This window comes from Zootermopsis nevadensis, unplaced genomic scaffold, assembly GCF_977971745.1.
Source record: "Zootermopsis nevadensis isolate Lab colony 2312 unplaced genomic scaffold, Znev_1.0 Znev_ptg000018l, whole genome shotgun sequence".
Classification (NCBI taxonomy): domain Eukaryota; kingdom Metazoa; phylum Arthropoda; class Insecta; order Blattodea; family Termopsidae; genus Zootermopsis; species Zootermopsis nevadensis.
The window spans coordinates 1,202,132-1,224,146 of NW_028259150.1; the positions used below are offsets into that span (position 1 = coordinate 1,202,132).

A 22,015-nucleotide genomic window follows, 5' to 3' on the forward strand; every position below is an offset into this window, starting at 1 on the left:
AGTTATTAATTTAGTTTTCCGTTTTAGTCTACTTTTTTGAGTATATGTCCTACGTAAATTTCCTCGGAATCACCACATATTCCAACGAAGGGATTCAACTTCGAGAATTTTAAGTTTTAATGTGTTTTGGAGTACCATCATAGTAATAGCCTGAGAGCCTAAGAACAATGCAAATATGCACAGGGTAACATATTGTCTTATTTATCCTTAAAACCTTCTAGTTTAATTACAAAGAAAGGAAACAAGACACAAAAAGACTGGAATTTACCGAACCTTTTAGCCGTCTGTTCAAGAAAAGTGGGCAAAAAGGAAAATACCCTGTCATCTGGAATTATGTTTCAAGTGAGTGAGATACTGAAATGGCAGAATTCGTACTCTCGACAAAACGAGTCCTTTGTGAAGGTGGTTGTTCTTATTCAGATCTTTTTTAACGCTTTAGTAAAACAGAATAACAAGGCACCTTCTGTCCGTCTGTTAGTCTATCCTGTCTTTCAAATGACGACATCGTGCCACCATCTATCAGTAGTCATTTGAAATGTTTGATATCACATTCAACAGATGATGTTAATTCCGATTATTATTAAATTATGATGATTAATGACAATGATAGTTTTAAGTTACGTCATTTAACCATGATTTTATGAGAAAAAATTATTATATGATTGTTAATAATTTTAATGCGATTATTATTTCAAGATGTACGTCTAGATTTCTGTTGTGTATTTCGGCAAGCAACCCCCGAGAGCGGACCCTCGTAGCTTCGACATCCGCAGGGATTCCCCTTAGATCTTAAACTAGCTTCGGGGTTGCAATACCGGGGCTCTCCCCCCTCCGGGGCTACAACCATCGGAGTTTGCTCAAGCGAGGCTTAATCTACCTGAATTGCCATTCCATGGTTTTGGAGCCCTCGGTTTTGTACCCCAGGCTTGCTCCCCTTAGCATGCTTCCCAGTTTTCAAAATCAATGGCCTTGCACTAGGCTTGGCCACTCCTGGCGCCACCACTCTCCGGGTTATGGCACTACGGGCCTGTCACCCCAAAGATCTAGGCACACCCACGGGACTTTTCCCAGTGGCTATCCCACGCCCGGGTTTGCAATTCCAGAATTCAATCCGGTCCTGGACTTAACTGAGGTTTCACTCTCTCCTACCCCTGGGTATGATACCACATGCTTTGCCTTTCCAGGTCTTTCAACATATGGATTTGGCTTTCTTATAACTGTCCAGGGGTGGCCAATTATAGTGAACAAACTACACGTGTAGCTTTAAACCTGCCTTAGACTAGACCACCCATGGTGTTTGTCCCGCAGTGGGACAGTCGTATTTAAACTGAATGATCGTGCTGGCATCTATCAGTGGATGATTAAACTGTACGTCAAGTCTGTCCGTCTGTCATATCGATCAGCCAGTCGAACTACTATCTATCAGTGGTCACAGGAATTATTTAATACCACACCTTTCAAAAGTGGCGTAAAGAACACTTTTGAAAATTTTATGTCCTACGCACAGTACACCTTTGCAGTCTTGTCTATTAGGGGAAATTTTAATCGGTGTTAAATCACGTGATGCAGATATTTTATTGTCAGTTTCTAGAGAATGTCATTTATTCAAGACGTATACAAATCACGAGTACATATGATGGATCCAGGAAGACTGAACGTATATCAATTTCGTTGTAGCTAATTACAACGCAGTGTTTTCAATTAAAACGGGAAAATGTTTAAATTGAAATGACTTTTAATCATTCGAATGCAAGAATCCTGGAAAAATGTATTTTACGTAAACGCCAGAGAAGTTGCTGGTTATGCGGAATAGGATCCTACAAATAATAAAACGAAAAATGTCTTATTTATCATTACTTCTCGTATAATCCTTCCACATTCTGTGTGCGGCATATTAACATAGTCCAGGAGTATTCTGAGAGTTCAAGAACATTTCAGTGTGGAAAACAGGCAGACCTAAGCATATAAAAAGTCCGTATTTTAAGAAATGCCAGATATTATTATCGCAAAAAATCTGTATACTTTTCTGAACTTACCCTTGATCTTCTGTTGCTGATACCGGCTGTTGAATGCGCCCTGCTCTCGTTATTGGCCGCGTCTTCTCATCCACCTGTCATATAATAAAGACAGTTCTTATTCTTCTTGTATTTTCAGGGATCAATAACTCTAGACTACTCCACCCCCAATTTAATTCTGGGACAATGAATGTAAGCACGATGTAGGGTTCTTTGGATGGGTTTCAGCATGTTCAAATGCATCTGTAGTCACAAGACATAATAAGAAAACGCAGGTCCGTACGCATGCGTGCTAGAGCGAGATTAAGACCCGCGATCACATCGTGCCCATAACATAAATATATCTGATATGCACTACAGGATATAAAATAAATAGTGACAACAAACATGTAATCATTAGCCTATAGCTAAACTTGTGTTTTACGAATAAAAGGATCACAGAGCAAGATCAGTATTTAAAGTGCAATTAGTACAACATGAAACATAAACATAAATTAAGCAGAGTTAGTTATTATTTTAATTTTAGGGACATATATTTTAATTTTTAAACTTATACAGTCACATATTGTAACGACCCGACGTCCTCACGATCGCAAAACTGACAGATAACCCGCTAGTGTGCTTTTACATGGTTACCAACTGCAGGAGGAAATAACTAGTTTCGGGGATTGAATGAGATAGAACCAAAAACTAGACAGTAGACCGAGAACGATGAGAATAAATGCTGGAAAAAGAGAGGAAGGTCTAGGTTTATATGTTAAGAGAAAGCAATGAAGACTGTAGGATTATACGATGATTATAAATGAAGATGAACGATAGAGTAATTATCCATCGAGGAACCTTAATTATTGTCCCTACTACTGGGGATTCCGGTTACAAATATACTTTAACTATGATCGTCACTACTCTTTTGTGCTCAACCTGTAGTCGTATTGTCCACGCTGTTCTGCAAATCGATGTTCATCACCGTGTCAACACAACCAACCACTGGACAGCACTTTGCGCTAATTAAATCCAGACATTTCTCACACCATAGTTAAGATTCAGTTTAATATTATAATCTGATTTACGTCTAGGAATCTCAAGTGTTCCATTTCCTTAAAGTTTCTTAAAGAAAATGTCGGATGCTTCCTTAATCCTCCCCATGCGTTAGCTATATTTCCGGCCCTTCTCATCTTCATTGATTTGATCAACCCAGAGGTCAAATTATGAAGTTTCCTTCATCCCAAAATTAATTCATTTTTCTCTTTGCCACTTGTTCTCAAACATCTATATCTGCTCTAATACTGCAGTGAGGTACTCGTAACACAAGCCTATGTTATGTCATATTATCAAATTGTGTGTTCAAGAACCACCTTTCGCGGAAAAAATACACTATTAAAATGGTGTATCATCCAAGTCTGTGCATGTAAATTCAATATAATTTGTATGATTTGAGGTTATCACGGCGATAAGTACCGGTTGTAGTACCGTGTAGTCTGGCAGGAGGACCCTGATGATGGAGGCTACAACACAGAAGACAGCCATCTTTATCGTAATTTGACTCTAATACTATTATTTATATTATAAAATAAGTCATTTATCTAATGCAAATGACGACAGTGTATTTCGTGAACAACCGAGCAAAAGCAAGAGATAGTTAAAATCTTATACATGAGAGAATAAACCCTAATACAGATCTGTTACTTTTTCGAAGAGGGAGAAGTCTTTGCTGGATGTTTAAGAGACCAGTACGTGCAAGTCAATCATTTATTTATTACAGATCGATCTTTTTTCCTTTTGCTAAAGTGACACATTTCGGGCTTGAGCGGGAAATTCTGTTGAAGTCTCATTTAATGTTCCTCTTAATGGACTGAGAGATGAACCAACTGGCATTAATGAACCATTAACGACTTAATAGGCAGTTTGCAAGACATTTTCTTAAGCCCACAACTAACAACAACGTCATGGCATTAGCAAACAGATGTCCTACTGATCTGATCCGACAATGAGACTGGCAATTCCATGAAATAATTTTGATTTATTGACTTGGAGAGTAGATTAAAAGAACAATAGAAATCAAACTACTTTCTCCAATAGCGAACTATTAAGTTACTATAGTTAAAATATATTATCTTACACAGATACCAATAGGGAACATCAATTAAAACACAGCCATAAACATAATTTACATGTATTTCGTTATACATGTAGTTGGTTTGAATTTGACTTGGATTTTGGATTATCGCTCCTCAATAAATCGTCTTACCTTTTCTATTACGCCTATCCACATCGTTGTTTACGACAATCAATTAAACCGCCCATGTGGATCTATGTACGCGTATCATATCAAAATATTGTTCCATAAAACAGGTGCAGGCCTTAACAAGATGCATATTGTGTGTCATGCGTAAATATTTTAAGAAATAAACCAAATATTTTTATAAATTTCCATTTTAACTTCACGAAGAGCAGAACTTACACTGAAATAAAGATAAGAAGTCGCTCAATATGTTACAGAGTATATATCCGACACCAAAATCAATCGGAGTACACTGAGTAGATTCAGAAAAGGAATATATACTTAGGAATATATATCCTGCATACTTTCAGCTTATTTTAACAACGTTACGTAAATAATTAAAATAATATCGAAACGTGGATCAATTTCAGCACGAAAGTATGGATGTCCAGTGGTCCAAACAACAAATGTTAAATTTAGTAAAACACTGTATAGAATTTCAGTTTTTCACAGCGGTGAGTATGAAGATTGCTGTCTTCTGGGCTGTTGCGCCGTGTATGAATAATCATCGCTTTGATGAAGGAGGCAGCATGACCTCTGAAACGTTGGTGGATATCTACCATACTATACGTCGCAACAGCCCAGAAGAAAAACAATCTTCTTAATAAAACACTACAATACGACTTGAGGGAATATTTGTAGTGTGTCATTTAAGAATCTTGAAAACCACTTCCATCTTCCACACTAAGATTTGCAAGCAAACTTAACCCTGCGCGTTCTTTTTAAGCAAGGTCTTTATCTGCCAACTTCGTTACTTTTCTTTTCTAGCTTCAGTACTCATTATAATAAACGTTGCTGTGTAGATAATCAAATCTTCGACAGAACTAAAAAAAGATGTTTTGTTCCAGACGTCGTGGGTTTGTCAACATTGTCTACAAACACTACAGTTCAGAAACGTTCGCGAACAATAAATATTCAACATTGTTCACCTTGGTCTGCACCACCCTTAAGCTAAAATAACGCATTCCCGCTGAAACTTGAAGAGGTGTTTTATACTGTTAGGGGGGAGGGGACGGTGGGTGGAGGGTTCATGTTAACCACGTTAAACCGGTTAACACTTTTATCTGGCTAGCTCTGTTGTTTTTCTGTGTGTGGAGCTCCAATAAACGATGAAAGTAAGACAAAAGCGTATGATTTGAGGTTTTCACGGCAGTGAGTCTGAAGATGGTTGCCTTCTGGGTTGTAGCGCCGTGTAGTCTGGTAGAAGTATACCGACATTTCAGAGGTCCTTCGCCCTGATGATGGAGGCAACAAGGACCTCTGAAAAGTAGGTAAACTTCTATCAGACTACACGGCGCAACAACCCAGAAGACATCCATCTTAAGACAGAAGAATTTATTTTTCGCTTTACAAAGAGTCAGTAAGGTTGACGGTTAACGTAAATGCCCCGCCCTTAGATCTTCTCAACATACTTATATAAATTTCGTTTTAACACCGATGGTATTTTTTCTTAAAAGGGTAACAGAATGCTCAGTGGAATTTAATAAAACTATATCGATGCCAGAACGAAGAGCGAGGTCTGAGTTGTAGAATCTGCGTCACTTAGCAACTGTTGCAACGCCTCCTTAAGATGGGAGTTGGATTCGTGTGGTGGGAAACAAAAATGACCTCTGTATACTGCAGGAATATAAACGTATATAGGAAATGGGAAGCCGAAGGAGAAACTGACACATCGACACACTCATACAAGTCACTGATCACGTGATCGATCGTTCCGTTTTGCCGCCACATACATCTTACTAAACCCATTCATCTTCCAACTATATTCGACCCTGAAACAAAACCACAGGAATTGAGAAATCAAATATTGCATTACGGAAACACGTCACAAACGAGAACCTTTAATTAAAACCTTCAAACAAACACGCACCTAAATTAAAATAGACCCGGTTTCTTCACGAAACCCCCGACATTGTTTTTGAGATAAGTCGTACTGAACTTCAGAAAAAAAGTTAGATATTGGCTTAAAATTTTGTTTACGATCACAATACATTTTAATTCCATGATTACATTACATAATGAATGCCAATAATATGCATGCAATTTTTAGGCATCCTGTTTTTAATGCTGAAAGCAGTGTTATGAAATACGGTTTGTTTAGTAGCTTACAACCCTAGATAGAACGTTGTAACACCATTTCCGTTGACGGTCTATTAAATTTATTGTATCTTCTACCAGTGGTAAATCTCTTTACGAATTTCATATCGGTTCTCCCTTTCTTAATCGCTACCCCCACGAATGGGAAGGTAGAGTTCAACAGAGATCTACAGATGACGATGTAGACACGACGAGACTCAGAAGTTACATTATTGACAATTTTCTATTCGTCTGATTGTTATTATACTTCCCTTTTCCATGATTCAGCATACGATCGATAGATCGTGCGTTTTTGTTCTCATAGAAAATGATTCACTTTTCGAAGGAACAGTATCCAACCTCTGTGTGTGTGTGTGACTTCGTTTGGTTTTCCATTGGCGTTTCCTTAAGCGCAGATCTCTTTCTGAGGGAATTTCTACAATCTTTTTCTCGTTTTTTCCATCTCCCTTTGCCCCTCATGAAGATCTTCTCCACAATCTTCGAAGAGAAAAGGATGTCAGGATGAATTTGAGTCCAAATCGTGGCAATAGCTGTCAAAACGGTTTCTCACTCGAGACTTGAAGCAGACATGGATGGCTCCACTACATAAAAGAGAGGAAAAACTGATCGTACACAAGGGAAGCGTTAATACAATTTTTAATACATCAATCTTTTATTTTCTAAGATGGGATGGGATCGAAAGATTTTTTTCAGTGTCTTTTGAGTTTTAGGGTGTAGACGGAAATGTCTTAAAGTGATTGAGAAAATATTTGATTTTGATGGTTTCTTAAATCCTATATCGAATAAAGCTCTTTCCTGAAGAGTGAGGTTATAATGCTCCAAACAGTTCCGTTAACCCTAGCTCTTAAGATCAGAATACTGAAGTATTGGCAACAATAACTAAATTACGAGGTGTTTAAAATATAATTAATTAGTACTTTATCGCTTCAAAAATTTCTTTGTTTTCCTTCGGTGATCTGCAGTTTCAGGTCAGATCATAAATTTCGTATCGACGTATGTACAGAAACAGTAATAGCTATATATATTTTCATACAAATCTTAGAGTAAACAGCAATGATTTTTTGAACAGTTGAGACGTGTTGTGTTTCTTTTGAGGTAGAGACTAAATATTTATATATTATTTACATAAGCTTCGAGCTTCCAAACCAAAAGGTTAAAAGTACGCACAGGATATTAACTGTAGCTAAACAATTAGCCATGCCTAGTAAAGTAAAATCTTAAGAACAGCAAAATATTTGACGAGGGAGCGAAATTATAGTGCACATCTGTATCCATTCCGAAGTAATGCTGTTAACTCTGTATGTTAATACTATAGCTAGTTTGTTTTCTGCTTGCTGTCTAGAGTCATCATAAAATATAATTAATAGTGAATCCTAGTCTAAAAGTGAAGAAGTGCAATATTATTCAACACATGCAAATCCCCGTTAATCACACCACAATATTAGGGTTTTTTAATAATAATTATTCAATTCTTTATTTTAAAAATAATATCAATATTCCAGTAGATATTTTTTACACTCTAAGGCATATTAATGCGCACAAAGTTCAGATAATCAGCTATATTTTCGTCTTCAGAAACCGCCATTAGGAGTGTACAGGTAGGGAGGTCAATGGTTAACAATGAATATCAGTATCAGATTTCTGTTTAGACAGCTAAAACTAACATCGAAAAAAGTCTATCATTATGCTGGATACCCAGTCACGAGAAGATGGAATTAGAGCCAACTTACGAAAATTTGCTTAGTAAATTTACAACGATTTTCAAGCAAAATTGCAGAATAGTAAATAAACACCACACACCTTTAGAGAACCAAATTCATCTGAACAGGAATGTGAGTTTTCGTGTTGGTGGTGCCTCGGCTTACATCTCGGGCTTATTCGATCTAAACATTCAGCACCTCTGATATACCATTTAATCAACGTTAAGTATGCATTTACGTCCTGTAATTTTAATATCATAAGTATGAAAGCGAAAAAAAAAAATTAAAACTTTCCTACAATACGCAATTCAATAAATTTAATCAACTTTCCAAAACATTCTTGAAACGCCCACTATCAGCCATTCTGAGTATAGTATTAAGTGCAGAATTAGGTTCGACTGCCAGTGGAATAGAGTACTATATGAATTCGATAAGTGTTAATTGATGTTCACTGTGTAGACTATGCAGTGATTAATTGATGTAAATGGGGAAGAAATATCTAAAAAGGAAAAGATTAATTAAGAATGAGGTGACGTAAGTGGAGTTTCCCTCCTGTACGAATAAGACAGAAAAAATGAATGAAGGGTCCAACCCTACTTTAACCACTCTTCCTGTTTGAATTATTTACACGTTTCCAGTGGGCAACAAGACAGGGAACTTTAACGTAAAACACACCAAATCCTCATTCTTACACTGAATATTCCTTGTGCGAAATATAATTGTGGAACCTGGGCATTCATAAATGCCGAAATGGTGATAAATAATCCAAGAACTAAGTAGCTTCCTGATAGAAACTACACGAGTTTTCATAATCCTCTTTTCATTTTTTGATTTTTTGTTGCAACGCTGTAATTCCGTACAGTGGTAGAGGGCAGAAATTTTCAGTTCACTTCACTTCAATGATATGAAGATGAATAAAAACGAAGACAAACTTTTTAATTTCCTCGTGTGCTAGTTAGAGAGATTTTCTCTCTACCAATAAACACAGGTTTTTCAAGTTAAGGAACCGTATTCATACAACGACTCAAGCCACAGGGCATTTGAGGGTAGAAGCAGCAGAAACAACAACCTTATTAAAAGAGCTTATTACAAGTAAACCGCCTTCTTCCCTCCTTCACGTACTCCATATTCCAAAGCACATTTCACACGCACACACCCCCAATGAATGAGTTCCGCCCGCCGTGTTGACCGACGCGGCTTAAAATATTCCTACTGTTAAGGAGATAACTTCTGCAAATGAAATATAAATTTATACTTGTAGAATAAAATATATCAAAAGTCAGTTTTTAGTAAGAGCGTACAATTATTTTGAGTTTTATATACTTCAATGTTTGGCAATAACGTATTCGGCAGGTCTCCTCCAAGCTTATGCAATCCTAGACGATTAAAGGAATAGAACGCAAAAATATTAAATATCACCTGTCATGCACAACGTACTAAAACGCAATGTAAGGTAAATTTCAATGAACTGATCTGAAATCGGCAGAATACAATGAACTGAAATATCATGTCAAATGATTAATAGTCCTAACGCGCATTTTAAAGCGGGTTTCCTGTTTAACAATACATAAAATAAAAGACACAATATGAAGGGTTTGTAACGTGAGATGTTACTAGATGCATTGGCATCCTTCCTCTTTTGATCAAATTCAGATACAAATTGAAAGAAGTTTAATTCTTGAGGAGCATAAAAACGAGAAAGATAAAATTCTGAAGGCCTCTGAAATATTTTTATTCAACATATTAGGAGGGTCCGCAGTGGCCGCGCGGTCTGAGGTGGGCCTTCTGCCGCTTGGTCGCTGGGACCGTGGGTTCGAATCCCACTCAAGCCATGGATGTTTGTCCGCGTTTTTCTGTGTTGTGCTGTCCTGTGTACAGGTAGAGGCCTTGCGACGGGTCGATCCCTTATCCAAGGAGTCCTACCGAATGTCTATAGATCGAGCCAACGAAAAGTTGGGACGCGCAGTGCTCAGGCACTTGAAGAATGGGTCGTTCCCATTATCCCAGTAAATACTAGGAACATGTCCCTATATATTACTCATTGATTTGAGGTCCGGCAGTTTCGAAGTCAATAATCATGAATGCGGAGTTATTTGAGCTACTTTGGAATTGTACTGGATTGAGACTGCAAAATATACGACAAAGGATCTAAAAATCCTAAACACTTTGCACTTTTTGAGATAGAAGTATGGTCGTAAAGAATGGTCGATTTGCCCCACACCGTGGAAGACATTGAACTCGAAACAAAGAGTTCATACATTCTGAACTTACATTACAAGGCGGAAATGAGACCATCCCAGAAATTTAGTTACGTTCAAAAATGTTTCTAAATAACAAAAATTTTAATTGTCTTGACATATTACTATATACATATATAGGCCTACTAACATAAGCCTCTTTCCAAATTATTTTTCTCTCGCGCAGAATATTCTTAAATTCCCCTCATGTTGTTTATCAACTCATTCCCGTACGTTCTTCAGCTTCCCGTTTGCATAATGGAATTCTTTGGAGTCTTAACTCAACCGGGTTGTTTAAAACTTGGCGAAACTATGACGTTCTCTAATCAATACAAGTTACAAGTCCACTTAAACCAGTTTCTCGTTAACAAATTCAAACATAATCAAGCGATACAAATTACCTTTTCAATGAATGCGCAATCCTGATGCTACAACTGAAGGCCTAAAAGCTGAGCTACGAGACGGGGAAAGACGCACACAAATAGGAAAGGGTCGTGGTGAGGTGACCGGGTGGGGGGGGGAGGAGGAGGAGGACGGAGTTGAAATAAAGATAAAAAAGGAAAAGAAACCGCAGACAAGTTGGGGAAAGAATCCTAATTAATTATTCAATCCGGGTGGAAAGTGATTACCATGCCAGTCACGAAGGGCGCTTGGAAGTGAGCGACAGGCAAGGTCCACAGCCCACAGACTGCAACGCAGATGGTCCAATGCGTTTCAGGAGTCGAACAGCATGTGACATGGAAGCAGTGGCTGGTTCGTTAGACACATTTTTTATATAACCAACTGTGAAAATACGCGTCAAGTTTGTTAAATCAAACGTGGAGGTTCAGTGGTCAACATTTCTGCTTCGTATTGGAGATGTTTCAGATCTGAATCTTGGTCCAATGATTTGCTGCCATGCCTAAAGTTGTACCTACTTTTCCTCTGAATGGTTGAATTGTGCCTGAACATGTAGAAACCGCCTCTTTCCACATCTTCCACTTCATTTCTGACGGAAGAAAGCGTCGTTAAGTAATATGAGACTCAACATATCAATGAAGATACTTAGGTATGAAATTCAAGTAAATTTCTTGTTTACTTTTCTTCAGGAAAGTTATCTGAGACCGTAATGAAGCTACTGGTTCCATAAAAGGCGTGAAATTTCTTGATTATCTTAGCTACTGTCAGTTTCTCAAGACAGACATTGTTATACAGATGAGTCAGATATCAGAGAAGCCACTGGCAAATATCTTTAGAAGGAATGCAAGTTAATTCCTCAATATTATTGGCTAATGATAGAAATTCACGGTCCATCCTTGTCTACTGATTGATTTTTATAACGCCCTTCTGCAAACTGATGTATACAGTTACGCAGCTTCGTGCGTCTATTAATAGTATCAGTAATAATAATTAAACGTTTCGGAAGCAAACTCTGCTTCTTTCATCACGAAACCTAATCTTTTTGGTATACTGCACAAAGTTAATAATCCCAATACCCGATGACTTTATCCAGTCAAATATGTTACGTTTTACACTTTCACCTGATGATGGAAGCGGAGCCAGCTTCCGAAACGTTGCGCGCCTGTTAGCCACGGTACGAAAGAGAATATTCAAAACTACACATCAGTTTAATGACGCACTTTTATCAAAAGCATTTAGACATAGCTTTCTTTCCTCGTGACAGGTTAACGTCAGTTAACGTGTAAAGGGCAGATTGGAGTACACAAGATTAAGCAAGGACCACTGCTGTTGGGAAGCGTTAAAGACACAGGACGACTCGAATGACCACGAATGAAGGTCTTCAGTTTGCTTGCAGGTAACGACACCACATGGAGTTGCCATATTAATCGCAATGCTTTACCACAGTGTCACCTCCAGCATCTACAGCTAACCTAACTGCATTCCCCTTACAGATGCTGCAAAAGAAAACCTGTTTCCCTTCTTTCTCTCTTCTTAGTGCTTCCCCATTCTCATTCTTCGGCAAGCAAGCCTCCCGTCACTCACTCCACACCCTGGTGCTCTCAGAACAATGGACTCGTTAATTAAGATTTCTTTCACCCCATGCCACCCCCACTATCCCACAGCAGCATGGACTGCCGACAATCCGACAAGGAGCTACGGAGCCCTTGTTAAAGTAAGAGCCTGTGTATACGGGGTTGCCTAGCTAGCGCCTGCTACCAAGCGGCTTAAAAGCAATGGTAGAGTGAGTGTGGAAAATTTGATGAACGCGCTACCTGCACTTCGTATTACTTTAAAGGTACGGAGAATCGTAAACTGGTGAAAATAATCTTTAAAACATATCGACAATTTCTGTTTCATACCTAATTGTTGCCTGCGTAGATCATAGACCCATTGGTTACGTCTAGTGATACTCCTAGAAAATATTTGTCTTAAAGTATAATATAAAAGAAACTTCCCTGGAAAAGTTTACAGCCACTGGGCTAGTGAAAAAATGATCTATAAGTTTCTCTAATAGTATTTGGTGTAGATTATAAATTATGAACTTCATATTGAAACAGTACACAGTGTATTTCTTTTCCAACAGTTGGCAATAAATCTGTCAAAAAACTATCGGTAATTTATTTAGGTAGATGACATGTTTCAGCAAATCAAAATGTGATAATCTGACATTCTTACAATTTCGTTAATTACATTAAAATTTAGCATTTGTATTTTTTCACATTAACTCAGTTTTTGTTTTCCGTTGAAATTAAAATATGAAATAAAAATATGCACAGAAATAAATCTCTGCTGTGAACTATAAGTGTTTTATAATATTTTATCCATGCCATATACTGGCAGCAACACAATAAGTGCAGCACAATATTTTTAAAAAAACGTTTTTAGTTGAGAACATAAATCCATGTCTATAGATTTCTCATGAAAATTATACAAATAGATTATTTTAATGATCAGGAGTATTACATACTGCATCCAATTAACATAAGTGTATGAAAGCAAAATAGGATACTGCAATATGTCTCCTATTTAAATAAATTGGTTACAACTGTTTATAAACACTTATTTGGAAATCGTTGGTAGCAAATGACAAAGCTCCGCCATAATTCATTGTTATTAAACATTACGCTCAACTATCCAAATTCCCATCCTCTATGGAACCCTAAGGTTCATTACCGTGTTCACACAACCCATCACCGATCCTTGTTCTCATACAGATAAATCCAAACCTCGACCCAACACCTGGTTCCCTAAGATCTATTTTAATAATATCTTCACATCTATACTAAGATATTCTATGTGGTCTCTTCCTTGTAGGTTTTCGGAATACAAATTTTTACGCACTCCTTATCTTCCGCAATGCGTTCCCTATGCCTTGTCTATCCCATATTCCTTGATTTGATAACCTAATATTGCTGGCAAAAAGAAGGCAAGAAGATCGTAATTCTGACTTTTTCCACCCATGAATCTCATCAAGCAATCCTCTCCAGCGTCCACTTACACCCTCTCTCCTATATCCAAATATTATTCTCACACAATATACACCACTCAAAAGCATTAGCATTTAAAATAAAACTGACAATTTTAAAAACTCCAAAGTAATGTTTGTTGATAGGACGTATTGAGTGAATTTTAAGGGATTTTAAGACCACCTAAATTTGCGAATGTTTAGGTAAAATTGTTTTGTATAATACGAATAAAGCATGAAACAGAAATCCAAATAGCCCAAGAACAAAAATTTCTCACTCAACCTTCTAATGAAAATGATTAGATACGTGTCCATAAGATCCACATTGCCTCAACAAAAAGTCGGAACTTTTACCCCTTTTATAATGTAATTCTCTCCCTCGTAACGAAACAGCCATTTTTAGTTACAATGTCTACAAACAGTTTCTGCATACAGAGCGTATCTCAACAGGTGGCCACTCACTTGGCGTGGACATTCATCACATGACGGCACCGCTGGCCGACCGACGGGGAGGCGGGGGGCGGGGAGGGGGCGTCGCGGCGCGCAGTCGGGGCAGGGGTCAGAGCGATTCGTCACGGCTCAACACGGAGCGTAAGCACCGTGCCAGAGAGAGGCAGACAGAAAGAGGAAGAGAAAAAATGCCATTTTTCCAACCACTTGAAAAGAGATTTGCCTCTATATATGCCTCTCTCCCCTTCACCTGACCGTATGTGAAAGTGGAGGTTAAAAATTGACGTCAACTCGCTAGAGGCTGGATGCTGGAGCGCTTAAATGACAAATAATGCTGTCAAGAGATTATTGACGATTACGTCAAGTTTATAACAGGCTTGATTCCCCTCCCCTCCCTTTGTATTGCCTGTCGTGTATCAACCATAATGAATACCACAGGAAAAAAACGACAGGGCATTTATTTGATAATATGAATAGGTCTACAGAACAAAGTACAATGTTCCTATCTAAATAATGACCTCAAACGACGCAGATCATATACTACGAAAAAATAACAATCCAGCTGTCACTGCTAGATTTTCAGGAAGAAAAATACAACTCTAAAACACAAATTCTGTCTGCGAAATTTTAAGGTTTCAAGTTTGAATCCTTGTGGAATATTTAAAATAAATAGTTTCTCACAATTTGAATCTTTCAGGGGGACGGAATGCTATGACGTTTTCTAGGTATATCGGAGCCTTTCATTTCTAATTCTATCAAAAAAATATTGACAGTCTAGTCCTTCCACAGCAGACTTCAAATTTTCTAGTTTAAACTATTTAATTGCTTATTGACAGAGTACTTTATTCAATATGAAATTTGGATAACTTTATATAAGTCATTGCTCTGTGAAAATTCGTGAAATAATTTACTACGTTTTCCTAAAATACTCATAAATTTAATTTAAAATTGAAAAGAAACAGTTATATGAACTTAGCACAAACAGAAATAAATTTAAGACCAGTAATTTAAATTAAATCTAATTAACAACGTATCGAACTTCTGTTATCATAAATATGATATTTTTGTAATTAACTTTGAAACTTATCACAATACACACCAGTAATAAATAAAGTGAGGGTGTGGTATTTAGTGATAATTTTGTGTCTTGTGTTAAAGCGAACGAATATAAATGCGGTTACAGTATAAAAGTCAACGGCATAAGCTATAAAGTGTATTTAAGATTTTCGTCTTTACTGCTTATTACGAGCAAGACAGGACGAGTAACTTCAAAGCGATTCACTGTTTAGGATTTCCATCAGGGATCTCTGGTAAGACAGACTATTGGTCGATCAGTCCCTAACAGGGAATTTTACTCAGATTAAAATCTACCAAGATTAGAGTGGGTGTAGAACGCTATAGGATTTACAGGCCTAGGCAAGTCCATAAAGAATTGTAGCGAAAGTTTCAATAGCAACTCATTGTATAAAACATACACGCGTTACAAATGTTACTTATAAGCCTACTTATAAGCCTATCCTAGCATTTGCCGGAAATGCTTTCTGACACGTTTACTGAACTCAACAAAACCATCTGACCTAATAAAATCCGAAGGTTTATAGATATATTCACGTAAGTCCGCCAATGAACCCTTATCTGAGTCAGTTTAATCCAGTCAACAACTTAGCATCCTCACACCAAAGACCTCAAATTTTATATTATTTACTCATCAAGGCCTACGCTTCAGAAGCGGCCTCTAACTCTGAGATTTTCTGACCAGACTTCGTATGTCACATCCTACACGTGTGGAAGATTATACATCAAGAGTGTATCAAAATGTACCTTACACCCAGTTTCATGCGTATTTAAACTTTGCTTTTCAATTTTTCGCAACCCGCTAACAGCTAGAAAGACGGGGAATATTGTAGTAAAACTTTGTGTAAATTGATGGATGGACGCAGATTCCCTCAAAAGAGAAACGGGGGAGAGAAGATTCTTTTCCCCTTGCGCATCGTTTCCCAGATCGAGAGATCCTCCTGTCTGTGTTCAATACAAACTTGATTCCACACTGTTATGCGTGTTGCAATAACTGCAGGAGGTATTCTGAATTACTAAAGAGGCCATGTCTTGTGTACTTCACTTCTAACAGATGCAAACGATTCACACCTCATTTCGGTAAATGATTCATGGAAAATTTTTCTTCTAAAGTAAGAAAATTAATAAACTTAAGTATGATGTAGAAGTTCGGATTTGAAGCTTGAAAGAGTAAAGCTACGTAAATAATTTTTAATCTTTTGATGGACAAAATCGTCCGCTCCCATTATCTCCTTCTGCATTAAGATTAATTATTATTTCAAAGCTTTTCCTCCTGCTATCAGAAGCGTGTCTGTCAATCCATTATGAAATTTAGTAATTACGTATTATGAAACAACTTTCTTACAAGTTTTGCAACACTGCAAGTTTTTTATACAATGTGTTTATTCATTTTACTTAAAATTAAACTTAATGTAGTATATCGGTCTCTAATAAGCTGTATTAATCAAGAAACGGTAATAGTTTCAGAAAACTGAAAATCCATACAATTTAAATAGATACAGGAAGGCAACATGTCCTGAGAAATATACAATATGCTTCCGAACATTGAGAAGATAATTTCTCTGATGGATCCATCCATAAAATATTTGATAATGGCAGTCTTCTAGGTTGTTGCGCCGTGTAGTCTGGTGGAAGTTTTCCGACTTTTCAAAGGTCCTTGCTTTCTCCTTCATCAGGACGATGTACCACAACAACACAGAAGACAGCCATCTTCAAACTCACCGACGTGAAAACCTCAAATCCTACATAAAATGTTTTATTAATTATGTTGAACATTAAACTTTGTTTTCTATTGGTGAAACGTAATAAAACAAACAGTTCTCATGTCTGTTCTATTCAGATTCGAAAATCAAACAAAATTGTACCAACAATACAAAACTTTGAAACTTGGCCGGCGGAGTGCCTGAATAGAAGCAGTCGTAATTAATGACAACTGTAGAGAAGGAGACTGGTCGACCGCTGTTCAGATCTTACTAAAGAACGTTAGAATTTGTTGTTTACTACCATTTTCAGATCATCTGTGAAGCTAACACAGCCTAATAAATATATGAATACAAGTTGCCCTATCCTTGGGGGGGGGGGGGGGGGGGGGAAAGAGGATAAAAAGACGGAGTGCGAATGTATGATTCACTGTCGTTTAATTCCTGGGTTCAGTGAGCGTACAGCCTTACGTCTGCGCCACCAATTCTTTCTCATGGCACGTGCCAGGCCGATGGACAGTATTTAACGAATGAACAAATGGATAGGAAAAGAATAAAAATCTCCATGTTTTGAATTATTAATACCAAAATATGAGCAAAGGTTAACGAGCTGTAAGTATCTTAAATTAACGGCGAGGACCTGAGGTTCGTAATGTCTTAAAATGTCACCCTTGGAAGTATGCGAGCATTTCTTGTGTTATTTTGTGTTAAGTAGAAGCACTGAGATGAGTTAGTTCTTCATTCAAGGGGTCGTACTCATTATTTGGTAAAATTAAAAATGAAACAGCGCACCTCTTCAGAGTTACGTAATAAGGGTACTAGAAGAAGAACACTTTTAACAAATCTGGAAAGTTTATCCTCCTTTGAAGGTGCAACAAGCGATTGCAGCTTTCGCTATGAAGCATGAGCAAAATTAGGAATTAGAAAGAAATATGAAATTTAAGGTTCTCACAGCGGTGAACTTGTCGATGTTGGTCTTCTAGGTTGTAATGCCGTGTGGACTTATAGGTAGAAACTAACGTTTCGGGATAATATACTGCCTAAATCTTCAGGGTAGAAGAACGTAAGTGTGAAAGTTAAAATAAAGTAGGAAAGTAGAACAGAAGGAATGCAAGAAAAAATGTTAGTTTATGCAGAACGGAGAAATGTGTTAAATGAATGAAGCTTACATAACAGGATTACTTAATTATGCTTAGGCGTATTACATAAAGTTCACTTTAAACCACAAACCAAGACAAATAGACTCTCCGGTAATTACATGCTCAAAACTGAACACTATCACCACCACAATACACTCAACAATAGAACCTCGAAAACACTAAATCGGAATTACTCCAACTCCGCTCATACTGGTACTTTCTTCCGTACGTTTTATTCCTCTGTTGTTTCTTTTTTTTACTTTCTTCTCATCTTCTCTTCAGCTCGTCCTCGCCATTCCTTCATCTACATATGTTCTCGTCAGCTGTGCTTTGTTTCTCAAAGAGCTTATTACGGATGCAAAATTTCCCATTCATATTCAAAATTTTATATCCCAGTTTTACCACTAATTTATTCAGCTTCACCATCGATCTGCACGCTGCCTCCGCTGCCGGTGAGACGCTTTCCTCGAGTACGAGATGGAGGTTAGTTAAGACGACGGAATCTGGCAACAGACACACGTAGCCGTTCCAACTGGGTGCGTAAGAAAAAAGATTCCTCTCGCGGTGGAGTCGTAAACACTCAGCTGCGTCCTTTGGAGATCCTGAATTCGAATTTTGGTCTGAAACCGAATTTACTGACAAACTATATTCTTACTTTTCCTCCAATAATACGGTTAGACATTGTCTTAAAGTAGACCACGACAGTTTCCTTTCATGTCGTGTTCACTTCATAATTCGCACTCATCCTATGACTTGCCTTCATTTAATTTGGAATAAAAAAATCAAGGCTTCAGTCGGTAACTGAACTCAACCTTTCCTGTTTAAAAAATAAGCTCTGGAGCTCACTGAACAAGGCAGCCATTTGAAACAGCGGTTTCTTCTGAGGTGTTGAGTACAAGCAGCCTGAACGAGAACTAGTCCTAGTGATGCGGTCTAGTAAGTGAGGGCTTTGCTCCAAAAGCTACCCTTGTTTGATACTCAGTACAGTTGCAATTTTGCCATTGCCTTGAAAGCATTTAGGCTACCAAGCTGGATATAGAAACTTGGAAAGTTTGGTTGACTCCAAGGTTCTTTTTCTACAATCTCGTACGTACCAGTGTTTTGTCTTGAGCCATTTATATTCTTAAGACTGTGATACATTTAGCTCCGGGTGATTCTGAGAAAGCGAGCCATTGAAGAGGGCGGCAGGTGAGTCTGGCAGCTCATTAAACAACTTCATCAGCTTTCCGAGGCCACGCCCTATCTCGCCAAGAATTACGGAAACAGTAAACCAAAACTGTAGCCGCTGGAAGTCGAAATAACACAGGCATGAAGCAGGAGATTTCATACACAAGCGGAATTAGCCGTAATAAATGTATGTCTGTCCGTTTACAATATTTAACACAACACCTTATTTTGAAGAACTTATTAGTTTCTTTCTACACCGGTACAACGAAACGTGGGCGAAAGAGCTTGTGGCTGCCTAAAGCTAGGCGTAAATGAAAGGATAATATTAAAACGGCCTTAGAGATACAAGGTGTGAGGGTGTAAAATGGATCATTTGGCAAAGGATGGGGTACCAATAGCTGCCTCTTCTAAAAACGGTAATAAACAGTCGTGTTCCATTACAGATGGAGATTTATTGATAATCTTGGCTGCTATTCAACTGGTTTTCACATATCTCAAACCGATTTCTCACACGATGCTTACTCATCGTCTTGATGATGGAGGCAGTAAGCACCCCTGAAACGTCGGTAAACTTCTACCAGACTATACGGCACAATAACCCAGAAAACAGCCAACTTCATACTCGACGTCGTAAGAACCTCAGATGTCATTATTCAGTTACTTCTTAAAATTCCGTTTTAATTTTATGCTAGCCTATCTGCTCCGTCCCTGAAAACTCGTACCTCAAGTTTTATTAGTATTTTTATACAATAAAATTTTACAATCATTCGAAATTGTTTAATGTAATTAAGTTACGAGAATATAAATAGGCCATGTAATTTTCAGTACGTTACGCCACTGTCGGTTACGCTGTGAGTAGCAGGCAGCATCGGCTTCCCCTCAGGAGCATAAGCCCTGCTTGGCTTGGCTGCTCTGGTCTCTTCCAGCATGCGGTAATGTCGCTTATTGATTATCAATTTAGTGCTTACTCAGCTCCCGATGTGTTCTCGTCCCCTTATTATTATTGTGTATAAGGCAAGACACCATACTCCTTCAGTCACGACATGGAACAGTACTTTACGCTGTGCACTTTTAACAGACTCCTGGTATCGGAACACACCTTGGGCCCTCGTTTTTATATTTCATTATTAAAACGACTAGCTCGGGTTCATTAACCAGCTCCCCCAAATTAATTTCTTTTCGACACTGAATGTTTCTTAGGCGCTTATGATAGGTCAGGTTTTTTATTCTTCAAGTGGACAGCTTCTTGTATTGAACATGCCAAGATTAATTACAGTTCTTGTTGCCCTTTCTAAGTAAGCCAAAATAAAAAAAAATAAAGCAAATTTGAAGCCAACAACTTGAGCAGTGGTTGATCCTTTGGTATGGAGGTAACTATGTGTACCATCTGCCCTAACTGGCTGCAATCCGATGGTTTGATAAAAAAGAATATCGTTGCTAATGATAACTTTACATTCACACACTTTCGTTGGTTATATTTAATCAAGAGATTTGTGCACACCCAGAATCGCATTTGAAAACAAAGTTGTTCTTCAGAGCTGACATTAGCCTAAATTGCCATAAAATCTCCATCTACTATGGACTAGACAGTTCATTACCCTGTTGACAAACGCCTGCCACTAATACATATAATATGACAAATGAATCCTGTCGACACCTTCAAATCTTATTTCTATAAGGCCCATTTTAATATTATCCTCCCATTTACACCTAAGAATCTCTAGTACTGGATTTCCGACTAAATCTCTGCACGCATTTGTCACGTGTCCCACACATGCTACATGCACTTTTCAGATCATCTTCCTTTATTTTAACAAGCTAGTGTTCTGTTATTTAATTAGGAGTATACATTAGGAGTCTACTCAATAAACAACTGGCTTTTCCTTGTAAGATTTGAGGTTTTCACGGCGGAGAGTCTGAAGATGGCTATCTTCTAGGTTGTTGCGCCGTGTAGTAGTCTGGTAGAAGTTTACCGATGTTTCAGAGGTCCTTGCTGCCTCCATCATCAGGGCGATCAGACTACACGGAGCAACGACCCGGAAGACAGCCATCTTGGTTTCTCCTTTCTCCTGTTATGGCTGAATTTCGTATTACTTACAGACTGCAGGTTCACCTAATCTTTATCGGTTTTGTGGTCGCTGCCACCAAAAGCTCGCATTTATGCATAACGCGACTGATTTCTTGTATTGTTGCGTTTTTCTATTTTCTTTCTCTCGCTTTCTCTTCACGCTTCTTTGCACATTGTACGAGGCAAACCGTGCATGAAGCGGACAACTAGCACAATATACTTTTTCCCTTCTCCGGCCAGTCTTCCGGTGTTGGTCGGAACATCTGTTTCCATTCTGCAATACATCCTGTTCCAAACGCTTGCCGAAGCACGTCTTTTACCGGAATTCTTTAAACGGGAGTTGCTGATTTACTAGACTTGTATGACACAGATCCTTATGTCATCTTCAGTTGCATTGTATAAGGACCGCGATCAAAGTTTGTAGATGTTCTCTGCACAAAAAACATGACATGAACGCTCGATGATGAGGTGCGTATCCACCCGCATATTTCATATTCTAAACAAGTGTTCTGATTTCAGTTACATTATTACATATTTGCTCTGAAATTTGTTGGAGTAATTTAACTTTGGTTCATTTTATGCAAATTTAAATCTGCTCACATGAAGCTCAAATCCAACGTTATTTTCCCAGAATCGGCTTATTGTACGAAGTAGTTATACGTGAGATATATATCTCATTCT

General features: G+C 37.9%; 1 protein-coding gene across 12 annotated transcripts in view; it reads right to left on the reverse strand.

Annotated features, from left to right (window-relative positions):
• The window catches only part of LOC110827484 (uncharacterized), a 703,936-nt gene that overhangs the window by 117,673 nt on the left and 564,248 nt on the right, over nt 1-22,015 (reverse strand). For all 12 annotated transcript variants that reach the window (XM_087351037.1, XM_087351034.1, XM_087351035.1 and 9 more), the window contains one exon: nt 2,037-2,110. In XM_087351037.1, coding sequence (XP_087207163.1) covers nt 2,037-2,110 — 74 coding nt within the window. The remainder of the gene's footprint in view (nt 1-2,036; nt 2,111-22,015) is intronic.